This window comes from Argiope bruennichi, chromosome 10, assembly GCF_947563725.1.
Source record: "Argiope bruennichi chromosome 10, qqArgBrue1.1, whole genome shotgun sequence".
Classification (NCBI taxonomy): Eukaryota; Metazoa; Arthropoda; class Arachnida; order Araneae; family Araneidae; genus Argiope; species Argiope bruennichi.
The window spans coordinates 36,834,937-36,851,660 of record NC_079160.1 but is presented as its reverse complement, the minus strand read 5'-3'; the positions used below and the strand labels follow the sequence as shown (position 1 = coordinate 36,851,660).

Sequence of the window (16,724 nt, the reverse complement as noted above, 5' to 3'; positions counted from 1 at the left end):
AATATGCAACAATATTATACAATATTGCAAATATTGTTTATTATCTTTCAGTACTGTACAATATATGTGTGCTACTGTGGATGTTTGGTAAACGAATCAAAAGAGAACAAATATAACTTTTGACAAAATTTTATTTGATTTCAAAAGATAAATGTATAAAAAATTATTATAATAATTAGATCAAAATCAGCAGAATTTGTTACACGAAGATATTTTTCAAACGCAGCGATAATACTGGTCGACACAGATGAACCTAAATTTCTGAGAAGAATGTCTACAGAACTATGACTGAAAATTCAAGAACAGTTTAAGGTCGTTTGGGTGATCAACTCTTTTTGGTAAAAGCTGAATGTCATTGAGTTATAATCGGATGGATGTCCGGCAGTATTGCCTCAAAGATTTTGGCTTATGAAAGAATCAAACAAGACAGCTTTTTTGGTAAAGGCAACGATTGATGAATAAGCATACACACTTTAATTTAAGAGATAAATTCTTATGTCTGTAGAATTAGGACTGAAGTTTTAAGAATAGTTTAAGGTCGTTAGGTAAACCAAGACAATCGATTCCGTCTGGTAACAGGTGGTTGTCATTGAGTAATCTTCGAATGATCGTCCGACAATACTGCTTCAAAGATCTCGGTTGTATGAAAGGAGAGTCAAACAAGACAGCTTTTCTGTATGTATAATGAGCATTCCTTAAATTTGTAATTCCATATTTCCTTCCACATATCCTAGTCATCTCATCGAAGGTGATGTAAGAATCTGGAATCGAATTCCAAACAAGTCTCAATGCTTCAGACCTTGTTGCATAAGTGACTCCTGTTATTGTACGCACGCTGGATCCTTCCAAGAAGCTGCGAATGATCTGCAGAAGCAGTAACAGTCTTCGGGAACTTATTAATCCTTCAAAAACTGGTTCTAGCAAGCGGGCTCTGCTGAAAAAGAGTAAATCAAATTTTCAAATCTTTTACCAAAAAAATATGCAACTAGACAATATATAAGGGATTTACTGAAAAAGGAACCAAAGTTTGTTAAATTTTTCGTGGCAAAATACAGAAACTACAATCTATTACAATATAGAATTTTTCTTATAATGTAACAAACCGACTTTGGAGATCAATTTGTTCACACAAATTATTTAAAAAAATAATCTGGAGATATTTATTAGATTTTAATAATTATATGATTAGATTATTCTAATATTAATATTATTAGATTTTTAAATGATTAATGGAATGTATTTTTTTAAAAAAAATATTCGATATGATTGAAAAACATGAGTTGAATTGCGTCGGCTTACACCAATTAAAAAGTGTGTATACTACGAAAAAAACCGAAAGTGAAAATTCTACTACAGAATTAATAGTGGTAAAGACACACGATTTAATGGATGAGTTTGAATTTCATCATAGCATTTAAAAAAATTCTGCATACATTTTATCAAATTGAATTATAGATATTAAAAGTAGGGGAAAAATTCTATGTAAATGAAATTGATATCATTAAAATGATAATTTTTTTAGTCTTACAGTAACACAATAGACTATATCTTTTAAGATATTTACGATAAATGGTTTGGAAGATATGAAAATCAATTTTTGCTGCCAAGTCATCTGGAGATGGTTAAGTCTATTTTTGCTCTAGATTAAACTTTTTATTTGAAACCTATTTCTTGATTTTCTTTATATCTTCTTTGCTCTGATTGAATGCACTTTGTGGTGAAATGGCGAACACTTTCCAGAATGTTTAAAGAAATATTTTATTCTTCCATCAATTCTCTATAAGAAGCATTGAATTCAAAGCAACGGTAAGAATGTTCAACGAAGCTGTGGCGATTTGTGATGAGTGAGGATAGTACCTGGACCAGCCCAGTAACATGACCACGATACAAAAGCAATTGCTTGGGTAGCGTAGCTGCTAACTGGTTTATAAGCTATTCACTACAGACTCTCCCTCCAGTGAGTCGGAGGTGAGACGAACGATATGGCTGTTGAGTGGTGATGTATTTGCTGTTGATTCTAATGCGCTTGTACCCATTTGAGTAGCGCCAAGCGTCATGGCGAGCGTGTGTGGGTGAGGGGTTGCTGTTGCGTCAAGTGAGTCTGACGGCTTTGTGTTGCTGCGTCAAGTGAGTCTGACGACTTTGGTTTGCTGTGGGTAGATGGCACCACAACAGTTGTACGAAGGTTGAAGGTTCATCTTCCGAGGTCACCAATGTGGCGGATTGTGATGAGTGAGGATAGAACCTGGGACCTTGTGGTTCGCAGCCCAGTAACATGACCAAGATACAAAAGCAATTGCTCGGGTAACGTAGCTGTTAACTGGCTTATAAACTATTCACAACAAGGCAATGCAGTTTGTATGATGGTTTGTTTAAATTTGACTGTTGTTATTCGAAGAAAAGTAATAATAAAAGCGATTTCCGTCACATACTATATATATATATATATATATATATATATATATATATATATAGATGATTAAGGTCTCATAAACCATCTTAAATTTACAAATAAACGACAAAATCGCCAAAAATTAGACGGGCTTCAATAGATAAAAGAACCAGCGAGAGTGATCGCCACAAAAAATCTTCGCATAAACTCTAATAAAGATGTTATCCCAAAGAACGTCTTGCATAGCATTGGCGTACAATAGTTATTAAATACTAACCTTTGGCATGAATTTAGCATTTTTACTGAATCTACCATGGCATCCTTGGCGATTAATCTCTGGCACGCCTTAGATCCGTTTTCCACAGTCGATTGCAGCAAAAATTTGACACGCAACTGCACTTGTAGTTACAAAATCACTTCTCAGATTTGATCTTTTTAAGTCATTGCGCCTTTAAATAATCGCATTTACATGTTTCTAAAATTACAGACCAGCAGAATGTCGATCTCTTGTTGAATTTGGCTCAAAATTTGATTGATGTCTAGGCTATAGATGCTAGTTCTGCTTATTGAATTTCATCTATCTAGTTCTCTTTGTTTCGTAGTTATCGTGTTAAATTATATCTGAACAGCTTGAAAGGCATACTTCTTCTAAGCGGATGTTACTAAAAATATAATAGACATCTATAAAATTGCTGTAGAAAAAACCAAATTCCATCCATCAAGCTCAAATCGTTTTTGAGTTATCGATAGATAGACAGATGAATCAACAGTTTCCAAAATGTGTTTTTCGAACTTAGAGAAAACTAAAACGTGGATGTTTATCAAAATCTCAAGTTCGGATTATTTTTTGTCTTATACTATACTTTTATGGAAGATTGAATTCCCCAGGGTTGAATACGCGACGTTAGGGTCCGTAACCGCATAACATAACCACCAGACAAAAGTGATCACCCTAGTCCGGAGGTTGTAAACTGGTTTATGAAGCTACCACCACAATGCTGCCTCACCATTGAGTCGCCGGAGAGACGAACTACATTATCGCGCCAAGCATTATGGTTAGCGTGTGTGAGTTGTTGCTGTTAAATCATGTTGTTGGCTGTTGCGTCAAATGAGTTTGTCGACTTGGTTGCTTTTTGTTACGGATAGATGGCGCCGCGACAACTGCACGAAGGTTGCGTGGCCAAGGTCACCAATGTGAACATTGGCATTCTACAGGATCGAACTCGCAACGGCAGGCCTTGTTTGTAGGCGCATAACATAACCACTAGACGAAAGTGATCACCCCTAATCCGTAGGCTGTTAACTGGCTTATGAAGCTACCACCACACTTTTACTTAACTATGCATAAGAAAAAGTGAAAATGCTATTTAGAATTTTTAAATATATTGTATTAAAAGATTATAATTCCAGAATTGCAATTATTGTAGAATATAAAATATAAAGGGTAAATTAATAGTAGTTTTAAAAATAGAACATGAATAAACAGAAAAAAGATATATATATAATTTAAACTCGAATATCGTAACAAAGGTATATTTAAAATATAAATCACCACAACACAAACAATCACTTTGGCCTGCAATGTCACGGGAAACATATGACTTACAATAAAATGAGTCATTTATTTGTCGTGTCAATTTACAATTTTGAAATAATAATTAGTGTTAAAGATTTTGACAAAACTGAGAAAAATAAAGTTTTTGATCGTGAAGTGTATCTCACCCGGTCTCTTAAGTCAGAACTATTAAACAAATCGAGTAAACTGTGCGCGATCTGTTCTTCTTGCTTATTTGCATTTTTCTAGCAAAAAAGCAGATAAAAAATAATATGGAAGTGTTCATACCACTAATTTAGTTCAATAATCAGTTTTATTTATTTTTACTTTCCCATATAGCTAATATAGAGAAAGTATAGTAATCGTAAAATAAATAAATAAATAAATCGAACTCGAGATTTTGACGAATCTCCACGTTTTAGACTCCCTGAATTCGAAAACACATCTTTGAAAAATGTCTGTCTCCCTGTTTGTGACAAAAATAACTCAAAAACACTTTGAGCTAGACTGTTGAAATTTGGCTTACGGTCTTTATACAAAATTTGCAGATTTCTACCAAATTTTGTGTAAAATCTGTTCAGAAGAAATTCGTCTGCCCGGCTATTCGAATATAAATTAAAATAATATTTACAAAACGAAAAGAGCTGGATAGATGAAATTTGATACACTGTTTTCACATCTGTAGTGTAGACACCTGCCAGCGTGAGGAGTTAATAAGAATATTCTTAACAAGGTGGAAATTTAATTGAATTTATATCTATATATTTAATAGTATATATATTGATATGATAATAAATTATATAGTATATTAATTTCTTTAATAAATGTTAGGAATTTTTCTAATGGTTTTTACTGTGATTTAAACCTTTCATAGTATGTTCTCATCTCTTCATGCTTATACGACTTTGCTTTAACTCCCATATTTTTGATAAAGATGATTATTATCTATTTTTTAATCCATTTCATTATTCATCATTATCACGAAATCGCACATGATTTCCCCCTCTCATATTCACTATCAGATGGCGCTCATTATTTTGGTAATTTTGAAATTTAGATTATGATTAACCTCGTAATTTTGAACCGCGATCAGAAGATGAGGACGGCACCTGAGCTGGTAGCTTCCTCACCAAACTTCCGCATCTCACCAATGGGAAGACATTTGGCCCATGATGTTGGATTTAGTGTGCACCAGATCAGCATACACAACAGATCTTTCGTGAAATCGTCATGCTCTCAGCTCTTCACGCTTATACGACTTTGTTTTAACTCCCATATTTTTGATAAAATGATTATTATCTATTTTTTAATCCATTTCATTATTCATCATTATCACGAAATCGCAAATGATTTTCCCCCTCATATTCACTATCAGATGGCGCTCATTATTTTGGTAATTTTGAAATTTAGATTATGATTATCCTCGTACTTTTGAACGGCGATCAGATGACGAGGACGGCACTGAGCTGGTAGCTTCCTCACCAAACTTCCGCATCACACCAACGGGAAGACATTTGGCCCATGATGTTGGATTTAGTGTGCACCAGATCCGCATACACAACAGATCTTTCGTGAAATCGTGCCTCGAACTTGGAGCCCACCAGCACCAAAATCGAGAACTTACCACTAGGTCACCGTCGGAATAGAATTTTTATTATAATTATTCACCTAACAGAATATTGAGTTTTGAAAATCTTGAAATATTTTGTCATCGTAAATATTCAGTTATATAAGATTTCACTACTGTAGTGAAATTTTGTACAACTGGTGAAGATAATAAAGACTGATAAGATGATAAAAAAGACGAATAAAAAAAAATCAATTACAAAATTTCCACTCTGAAAGTATGAAATACGGCTTGTTCAATAAAATTTAAAAAATCCAGTTAATTAATTAAATCCAGTTAATTAAAAAATCCAGTAAAAAAATCCAGTTAATCCAGTTTTTTAAATACATTCTTATAAGTGTATTGAAGAGCAGAAATTTTGCATTTTAATTATTTTCAACTTTGCAATTTGGAGATCTATTATTCCTGAATCCCTCTATTAGGCGCGTTTCTATTTAGAATGGAATCAAATTATAATTTATTAACGGTTAATTAAAATTTTGAAGAATTGAATTGAACTGAGGTAAAAATTTCTGAGAATAAGAAAATAGCTCAAAAATTGATTATAGTATTCTGTCTTTAAAAAGTGGAAGCAAATCAAGATAAATAAAAAGTATTTAAAAACATTCAAATGTACTTACGGTTGTCTAGTCATATACATAGCCATATCTTCGCATGGGAATATGGCAAATCGAGGCGCATCTCGATATCGAAGAAGAACAGCCACAAGATCGAACTTCCCGGTGATCATACACATGTTAATTGGATCACAACAGAACGGCATTTGCTCCAATAAATAATATTTACATTTATAGCAATGGAAAAGTATTGATTCTAAAATATATCTTCGCCCAGAATTATAAAGGAGCCACTCTCTAAAATCGATCTGAGAGATGAACTTTACAAAAACCTCAGAATTGGTACATCTAGAGTACAGAATCTCCAGAAACTGGTATACTAGAGTGAAAAAATGGTTTATTAAAACGATAAATTTCATTGGCTTCAAAAGACGTAAAATCAAATCCACCTTCCGGTTTGAATGCTTAACTGCTTCCTGAATATACAGCCAAAACTTTCTTTTGTACAGGCAAGGGTAGGCCCGCAGAAAGTAAATTCTGCTACAGGCGATCAAGCTTTGATCCCGAGGTCTCCCTCTTCTCAAACTTCTTTCTCGTCCTTTTGGTAGATCCAAATGATATAAATATAACAGTCTTCTCTTTGGTGCGAATATTCGTCTGAGATGTTCTTCAGTGCAAATGAAAGTTGTTGTTAGAAGATCGGGAAATGACCGAAACATTCCTTTCAAACATCTTTCGAGTCCTCTTTTTCTGATGAGAGTCGAATGATGAGAAATGCTTAAATCCAGATATGACACTGATTTATGAACGATGAAGCAGCATTTTATGATACTCTCTGGATCCATAAGTTCTACGAGTGTACGTTGCGAGGGCCTTCGAGAATAATCATACTCTATTCCATCCATATTTGCTGTCTTCGAAATAATTTATTCTAACAAAACAAATAGTTTGAAATAGTGAGGAAACTATTAAATATTTATGCTCAAGGTCTCTCAAAATTAACTATTCCAAAATACTTAATAGAATTTAGTTTCGCTATATCAGAATAAGAGGAACCTTTTTGTCTCTATAACAATGCTCGTTTTCCAAATAAAATAGAAGATAATAGCGATATTTATCTACAATTTCATTGAAACTGGCTGATTTAATCAAGCCAACTTTAAAAAAAATTTGTATTCTAAGAAATACAAATCAAACCACTACACTCAGTAGATAGACACAGATCTAAGATGAGGTTTGCTTGACAAATGATCATATATTATTTTGAAACTGTTTTAAGAGGTCATTAAAGGTTATATCTTATCTGTCCGTTTTCTCATCATTGGTAGATGACTCACGCACGTCAGATAATGTATTTACAGTGAAATTTGGATTGAGATAACAAATAGATACCTCGGAATGTCCAAAGTTTTTGTCATTCTATATTTGAGTACTTAATACATCAAATACGAAACATGTGTTAATTGAAATAACATATACAACATAATCTAGGGATAATTTTTGTTTATTCTGTTCATAGATTTTAAAAACCATTTTTTCACAATATCAAATTTTCTTTCATAAAGAATTTTGTCCTGTGCAAAAGACTTTACAAATTTCTTGTAAATTCTTTCTCAATATTTATTTAGAAATAAAAAGCAATTCCTTTCGCTAATTAAACGACTTTAAGATCAATAAGAGTAAGATTTTCTATAGTTAACTTATTAAGATTATTTTTGTGGAGAATCTGATAAATTACCTTTTTCCTAAAAATTCTGGGCCCTCAAAATACCGAAATGCTTGAATATCTCGTTAAAAAGAGAAGATAAGAGCCTTCAACAATTGCAATCTCAATTCTTACTTATTAAATGTTGATAAAAAATGATTCTGTTAGGTTATGGCTGTTAACGTTTATATGATATTTAATTTATTAGATTTATGTCTCGTTTTAGAGAAACATAATGGTTATTTTGGATAAGCACTGTAATTATGAACCATTGTCAGCTGACGAAGACGACACTGGAACTACCATTCCCTTTATAAAATTTCTCACCACACTAGAATTACAATGTTTAACTCTCGACATCAGATTGCTACAATGAAATAGGTTGAGTCCTTGGCCAAATCGCAATCCTTTCAAGATGAAACTCTCTAACGAACAAAGCATGATCATGAGATAATTAATATTTCACATTTATTGCAACGGAATGGAAATTTCATAGAGATATTTGGGCTTTATAAGCGATCACAGTACTTTTCTTGAACGGACGTTTCAGTTTTGAATGTCGTGTAAGAGGGCCTGGTGCATGATGAGGGTGGTCTAGTGCATGGCGAATATCGTGTAAGCGGGTGGTGTGGAAGTATGGAAAGGGTCGTCCTCGTCATCTGAACGCGGTTCAAAATTACTAGGTGCGTCCCAAAATAGTCCTAATGTTGCTTTAAAACGGGACGTTAATATAACCAATAGTCTTGAATGAGTTAGCAGGATCAAATGGCAGAATCAAAAGAAATATCCCGATTTTGTTGAGAACTTTTTCATAATTATGGAAAAAAATATCCATAGTTTTGATTATTTGAAACGTCCTCGAAAATTCCTTTCATAAATTACCAGAAAAAGCATATATGTCAGAAAGACTTCAGTAACGATGTGTAAAGTTCTACAAAACGGTATGAGAAATCATGTAATCCTCAATATTAAAAAATCCTATTCCTGAGCTATGGAAAGAAGCTACAATATAAAAATAATTTCGTTCTGCCCATGATTTTATTTCAGATTAGTTTTCAAAGCAATCCTCAGTTATTTCTATGATAACAAAATGCCGTCTATTAAATACTAATCGTCTTTGACGGTCAACTGGTTTTTCTAGAATATTGGATGTGCTTTATCTCAATTAAGTCTCCTATGAATAACACAAATCCTAAGTATAACAATATTCTCATACATAACATAATGCACTCTCTCTCTCTCTCTCTCTCTCTCTCTCTCTATATATATATATATATATATATTATAGGTTCATAGTCAAAGCGTTTTTAAGTATTTGTAGCTCAAATAGGCAATTTGCCATGCCTAGAATAAATTATTTAATATATCTTTATAACATTTTAATGAATTATGTCCACGGAAAACTGAAGATTTGAAAGAGGGTATTTGTTTTGTTTTCACACAATTACAAATATGAACTGAACCATATGTGTACAAAATATATATGATATTTGCAGGATGTTGTCCGATGTTCTAAATATTGAAGATATCGCAAGAATGCTGTAGGGAATTTTGTGTTAATAACGAACAGGCTTATGTAAAGTCGTTGGTTTAAGAGAAGAAGGGTGATCTAAATCTGGAAAGAGTGCTGCTAGGTGACGACTATTCTCACTTCATCAATGATATCACCATCCAAGTCGAAAATGAGTGGTCCAGTCTTTGAGGAATAACAGACTCTACGAAATTTTTTTAATTCTTGTGAATATCCCTTCAACCATTACAATGATCAAAAACAGACTTCAAAATTGATAAACAACAGAGCAACAGAGAGAAAAAATTTTTGCTCTCTCTTGCTGTCTAATCAAAGTTTCGTCCGTAATATAAGTTCTTTTGAAGTTGGGTATGCATTTTGGTTTTCTTTACCAAAGAAATAATCGAAACAATTGAAGTCATTCAAAACAAAAATAATATCTTCGACATGCAAACACAAACACAAAAAGAAATTCCGCTGAATGCGAGTGCAAATCAATATTAGCAAACACATGTTTTGTTATTTCTCAACTCCTATCACGTAAGCTGCAATTCTTTTATCTTTCCTCTTCTCACTTTGAACTTGTTTATTGTTATCCCAAGATGTTAAAATGCTTGATCTTTGGATAACATATAACTGAAATTGTAATTCAATGAATGAAGTTGGTAAACAGATTTTCATATCCCTATATACTTTATTGAATTGGTATGAGAAAGTTACAATATGCATTGGAGATTATTTATCACAAGACTAGTGCAATTAGGTTAAATTCTGAAAATTATGCATCATAAATTTACAGTTATTATAATAAACTCTAGAAATTTCTGATTGGGTATATCGAAAGCAAGGAAGATAATAAAAAAAATGATATAACGATAAATGGAAAACTTAATAGAACTAAACTATTAAACTTTTATTATATATAATAATAACGAATAATTTTAGTGAATAATAATTTAATTTTAATGAATATTTTTGAATTTCTTTTTTTTATATATATATTTGTTTTGAGTTCATTTCTTTATCGCATTGTTTTCAGAGCTTCATTATTTTACAATTTTGTTTTGACTTCCAAATTTTCATAAAAACTTTTTCTTCTTCTTTGTAGCATATTTTTATTTTACTAGGTTTGTTTCATGCTTATAAAAATGAAAACTTGTAATTGATTTTTTTAAAACTATTCCCTTTTATTACAAAGTCTTGAAATATTGTGTACTTACACGCTCTTCGCGAGAATGCACTATTTTGATATTTTTATAATTTTCAATAAATCAATTAATGTAATTAAATTTTAATTTTACACACATGGAGCTATTTCGTACATTATTAGAGAGAACAAATGATTTTGATAATTCTTATTATTTTTAATAATAGAATATGCATGTAAGATTAAAAAGTAATTAAAATGAAAATTAGTAATAAAACCTTTTAAAATAGTAATAAAAATGTGCATCTAAAGTTTTTTTTATTATTAAATTTATTTAGTACACGACGTTTTATGTTTCTTATTCTAAAATTATTAATTTTTCTGTTTTTATTTTTAATAAAAATGTATTAAATAATTCTAAATGCAATATATACAGAAAAATTAACTCGAATTTCATGAGACTTAAATCTAAGATTATAAATATTATTACAAATTCTTCTCATAAACAAGAATTCTAAAAAAACTATAAGCCAAAAAGTTTAGTATAATCGGAAATGTAAAAATCATTGTTGTGTTGTAATATTTTCAGAAATAATTGTGGTAAAATGCGCCCACGCACGCACGGAGCATACACACACATTTTATTAGTAGTAGAGATGACAACTGCACATATATTAAATGGAATCCTTTTACCTTAGTCTTCGAAATTGAAAGGAAATAATTTGAAAAAAAAAATTTGAAAACGGTTTATGTTTCGTTAAAGTGAGAAAATATCTTTTTAAAAAAATTGTCAAAATTTAGAGAAAATTTGCTTAACATCTAAAGATACAGAATTAAAAAGAGATTAAAAAAATTTTTTTTTTACAATGTTGTTTAATCAGTTTTGTTCTATAATATCATCAGCAACTTTTGCAAAAAAAAAAAAAAAAAAAAACTAAAATAACGATTAGTTTTTTATTTAATTAAAATTTCAAAAAATCAATCTGAAATGCACATTCTTACCTTCCTAAGAATATCTATACTTAATTGGGTAGCTCTATTTCAAACTGTCTTCTGGAGTGTCGACACATAGTAAACAACATTAGTAAATATCATTTTAGCGATAAATGAAACAAAATTTTTGCGATTAAAAATATTAATTATCCACTTATTATAGTATATTATATATAAAAGTTGCCTGCAAATCTATATGCAACATATATGTTGAAATGTGAAAAAAATCACCATCGTCAACCGTTCAACTCTCCGGTTAAATTATTGCTTTTGAAAATTAATTTGTATCATTCTAAAGAATATGTATCTGTTGGCAAGGATATACTTTGTTGGATAAAAATGCGTATTCTGAACAATTTTTTTTAAAAAGAAATATTTAAAATTTTAACTAATCAGAGATTAATCCAGATTTTGGCGTATTTCAACGATGTCTCCCAAGAACATTAACGGGCAAAACATAATTTTCTCCCATTTCAAAATTTTAAAAAAATTGTATTTTTTTTGTGATTGCAAATTAATTGTCGTCTGATTTTTTTTTCATTTTTTTTTCGGAAATATTTTTTTGTACAATTTATATACATTCAAATGTTATGAAAAAAAAAATCAAACATTTTTTTAAAATTTATCCGTCAAATATTTAATTGCGTAATTTGCTTCCATTTGTTGTATTCCTGAGGAAAAAAAAAATATTCTCTCCATATTTCTGCACAATTTACAGGAAGAATAATGAAGTGAAGCTATAATCCTGTGAAGGACAACAAGCAATTAGACGATAGTTAAGTTTTCAATGACACTGTGTTGGTATTCAACTCGATTTCGTTAAGAATGCTCAGGAGCATAATAAATAGAATAAGTGTGTAGTGGTAACATTATAAGCCAGATAACAACTTCCGGAGAAGAGAGTACTCTTTTGTCTAGTGGTTATGTTACTCGGCTATGAACCCTAACGTTGCGAGTTCGAACCTCAACCCGCACAAGTGTAAAGCTATTAAATCGTTATGATTTTCATGTTGAAAAAAAAATACTTCAAGCTTTTTCTCACATTACGCAGAAAAGATATAAATGTAGAATTAAACGCAACTAATATTCTAACCAACCGGTTGGTTGTCAAAGGTAGTTAGTTAAAAATAGAGAAAGATATAAAAATAAAAAGAAAAATAGAGAAATCTTCACAAACACGATAATCTGTTACAAGTCTCTCCAAGCATTCCAGCTGACTCTATTTGCACCAGAGTTCTTTATTGGTTCACTCCTACCTGCTTTAGATCTTTATCAACACTATCCAGCCATCTGGTGGGTTCCTCGTCGCTTTCCCCCTCCCTTTTTTTTTTCAAAAATGATTTTATTTATTTAATTTTTTTAAAGTTGAGAATGCATCATATTTAGATATATTACCCAATCATCTAATACGAGATGATTTTACTGATTTGACAATGTCGGTTTTGCCACATTTTTTAAAAATAAATTTCTTGATTATATACAATTTTTTATAAATTATTTCATTTTATTGATCCAATGATCGTACTAAATATTTTTCTTTTCCTCTTCTGATTTGTTAAATATCCAGCATTCACTTCCATCAAGTATTTTTATATAAAAATTATTTTTGATTTTATGCTGTATAATTTTAATTTAAGTTGGTTTCTAAGACCATGGAAACATCTATTAGCCATGAATAACCTATTTTTTTTATTTCAGTATTTATGTCATTATAACTTGAGATCACTGTGCTAGAATGTAAATAGTTTTGCAGTCTCAAAAGTATAATTACTGATCCTCAAAGGATATCCATAATTTTATCTTCATTAATGGTTAGGGCCATTTTCCTGCTGCATTCTCGAGATATAAAAGCCTCAACAACAGCTGTTTACTTTCGAAAATAAAGAAATAGTACAATACTAAAAGAATTGGATTATTGGAATATTAAATTTGATAATCAATTAGAATTACTTATAACCTCGAAAGGAGAGCTGTTGACCAGCAATATTCGTAAACTCATCCATTATTCTGCATTATGAAACACTGAGATTTTGTAGCCAACCAGCTGCCCAGGAATGGATTGTAGAATATAAATCCTTTAAGGGAAGGCTATAGCTTCTGACTTTTGGCGTACTAGTACTGTTCGTCAACGGATTCTGAGACGACTACATTTCGACGACTCCATCTCATTAAAGGGTGAAACACGGAACGATAAGTGCATTTCCGGTATTCCCTTTGATCTTGGATTTTCCCTAAGATATATTTTTTATACTAGGAAATGTAAACATCTCCTCCTTTCATCTTTCTTTTTACCCCTATTTTGACGGATTAAACCCATCTTAACGCATGCGCAAAAGAGCGGAGGGTTTTAGAATTCGTTGCTGAACAGTATTCACATGTGTGATTCAGGAGCGAAAACATAAAGTTACAAATGAGAGCTTTTCCTTTATGCTCAGGGGCGAATTTAGATATTTTGTAGCCCTAAACAGTCTTCTAATAAGATGGAAGTTTACTTTAACAAGATGATTTCCCTCGTTTAATTTCATGGTCTATAGTTTTACATTTCAGCACATATTTATGATTTATTTTTAGATTAATACTTTTATTGTATTATTTTCGTAAATATATATTTATATTTATTTGCTTATCATGACACCAAACTGCCTGTATCTACGGTTTTAAAGAAAGGGAACATAATAAAATTTAAAGAACATTGATCAATTATGATTAAATGTTAATATTATTCTAATATATTACTTTTAGAATTTATATTTTTGTACACATTTAATTTCTTGGCAACTAGGAAAGTAAAATGTGTTAATAAACCTGCTTCCAGGCACCTCACAGTCTAGTGTTTATAGTCTGCTTAGTTGGAAAATAGGCCACTGTCCAAGCTCTTACATAGCAATGAATCAATTTACCCTCAAGGTCGTGCAGGAAAGCGACATAATAATATTTAATTAGTCTAATTTATAACACATATACTAAGCTCCAAGTCGATTTGATTAACACAAAATGTTGCACTTCATTTTCTGTATGAATTTTTGATTCAAAGATTAGACTTGATATATTAGAAGACTAAAGAATTCTTTTAAAAAAAGAAAACAATAGAAATAAATTGTTAAAAAACTCTTTATAACAAAAATGATAACAAATAATAATTTCAAACGATATATATAAACAAACAAAATTATTATAATAATTATATATAACAAATAGGAAAGATTTATATAAACAAAATAAAAATGACTATATATATAAAATTAACATAACAAAAATGAAAGATTTATATAAACATAAGATCCCTATACATAGACTAATTGCAAAAAAATAAATAAATAAATAAAATAAAATAAATTTAAAAAAAAATAATTTTTAAACGATTTTTCATGTTTTATCACATTTTATACAAAACAGAATACCCACAAGATATCGAAAAGTGGGTATACACTTCATATGTAAATAGTATATACATAATGAATAAAATGCATCAAATAATTAAGTTTCCAGTTATTACCACATTAAATACCATTTGAATATGCACAAGCATTAGTTTGAGTAATGAAATCATCAAAAACTTACTTTGGTGGAATGCAAGTGAGAATATAGTTTCAGAATAGAGAGAGTGATGCTTTCACCTATGTTCACAGGATCCAACTTATTAATGGAATTTATTTTCTGAAGATCACAGAAATGCAATATTTATAACTCTAATTATATTGATGAGTAGAGAGCAGCCATAGAAAGATAATTAAAAAATCATTCATAAACATTCTAAGTGACATTTGCAATGGATCAGGAAGAAAATTATTTTGCATAACAGGGAGAATTAAATAAGAAGGAAAATATTTTGAAAAATTCTGATTAAGTAAATGATTTTATATTTCCATTGTAAATAAAGGACATTATACTTTGATTTGTGCTATTATTTTTGCATATAAATGAGTTATATAGAAATTTAAATATGCATATACCTCTTTTTATAGTTCTGGTATTTTTTAAAAATCTTGATATCAAATTTCATAAATGCTCTCAGAAGATCGTCAACAAATTAAATTAAATATATATTTTGCTATTATTTTCAATAAAAAACTTATAAAAAAGATAAAAGTGTAACAAATATATCGTAGATAACAGTAAAATTGTGACTGTCTGCATATTCGGGTGACCTGGCAATCGCAAATAATCAACAAAATGACAAAAGACACTTAAATGCTTTTGAAACATTTTTATTGACAGTAGAAAGCACACAAATATTTCATCAAAATATTCAATGATGCATTGATACAATGATCAATTCAATGGCACATATGATTGCACATCAAAGCACATTAATGACATGTAATGGGATTATATTACAGGTACAAGATCAATTATAATGTAGTAAACAATAGATGTCTACACTTAGTTTGTTTTGTTTTGTATTTCTGGTGTCAAAACATCTACTCATATTTCCTACTGAAATTTCTTTTAAAATTATTTGATTTTCACAACTGCGCATTATCGTTGATTTAAAATATTTTTCTTTATTCGATAAAACTGCAAAAAAAAAGACAAAAATCTGCACAACTGATAGAAAAATCTTGAAAATCAAATCACATTGTTTCATTAAATGCTAATTTTCTACAATTCATTATTATCGCTTTCCGTGAACAATTTGCACAGCAAAATATAAATATACCAAAGGAGTAGGGGGAAAAAAAAAAAAAAGAGCTGTGTGATTCAAAATTGATTTTATTTAAAATATGCAGATTTAAAGGGCAAGAAATTAGAAAAAAAAGCTTGTATTTAAAACATATCATGCATTACGTCATATTTCGGAGGGGGGGGCAAACATTTTATTATACACAAAATCATTTAAAGAATTATATAACTGGAATTAAAGTATCAATCTTTAATTTAAGTTTTTAGTTTAAATTACAAATTACGAAGAAATAAGACGTCGCAGAAGGAAACCCTTCATCATGCAAAAGATAGTTACATTCTTTCTTCTAAAAGTAAATAAAAGAGAGCATCTTTGTTCAAAACATTATATTCTGCAGCACACTGAAAATACTTTCAGGTTTATTAAACATATTTAATAACATGTATATATAATATTCTGCAACACACTGAAAATACTTTCAGGTTTATTAAACATATTTAATGACATGCATATCATATTCTGCAGCACACTGAAAATGCTTCCAGGTTTATTAAACATATTTAATGACATGTATATCATATTCTGCAGCACAATGAAAATGCTTCCAGGTTTAT

At 30.3% G+C, this 16,724-nt stretch overlaps 1 protein-coding gene across 2 annotated transcripts; it reads right to left on the bottom strand.

Annotated features, from left to right (window-relative positions):
- Window positions 1-194: 194 nt before the first annotated feature.
- On the bottom strand, window positions 195-7,359 carry LOC129989152 (uncharacterized). Of its 2 annotated transcripts, none has more exons than XM_056097501.1 (2): window positions 6,195-7,359; window positions 195-934 (listed from the first exon to the last, which is right to left on the bottom strand). In XM_056097501.1, exons 1-2 carry the CDS (start codon window positions 7,034-7,036, stop codon window positions 508-510), a joined length of 1,269 nt encoding a protein of 422 aa, XP_055953476.1. In that variant the 5' UTR covers window positions 7,037-7,359; the 3' UTR covers window positions 195-507. The 2 variants fall into 2 exon arrangements, with proteins under 2 accessions (XP_055953476.1, XP_055953477.1); XM_056097502.1 differs by having other exon boundaries at window positions 195-931.
- Window positions 7,360-16,724: the final 9,365 nt, after the last annotated feature.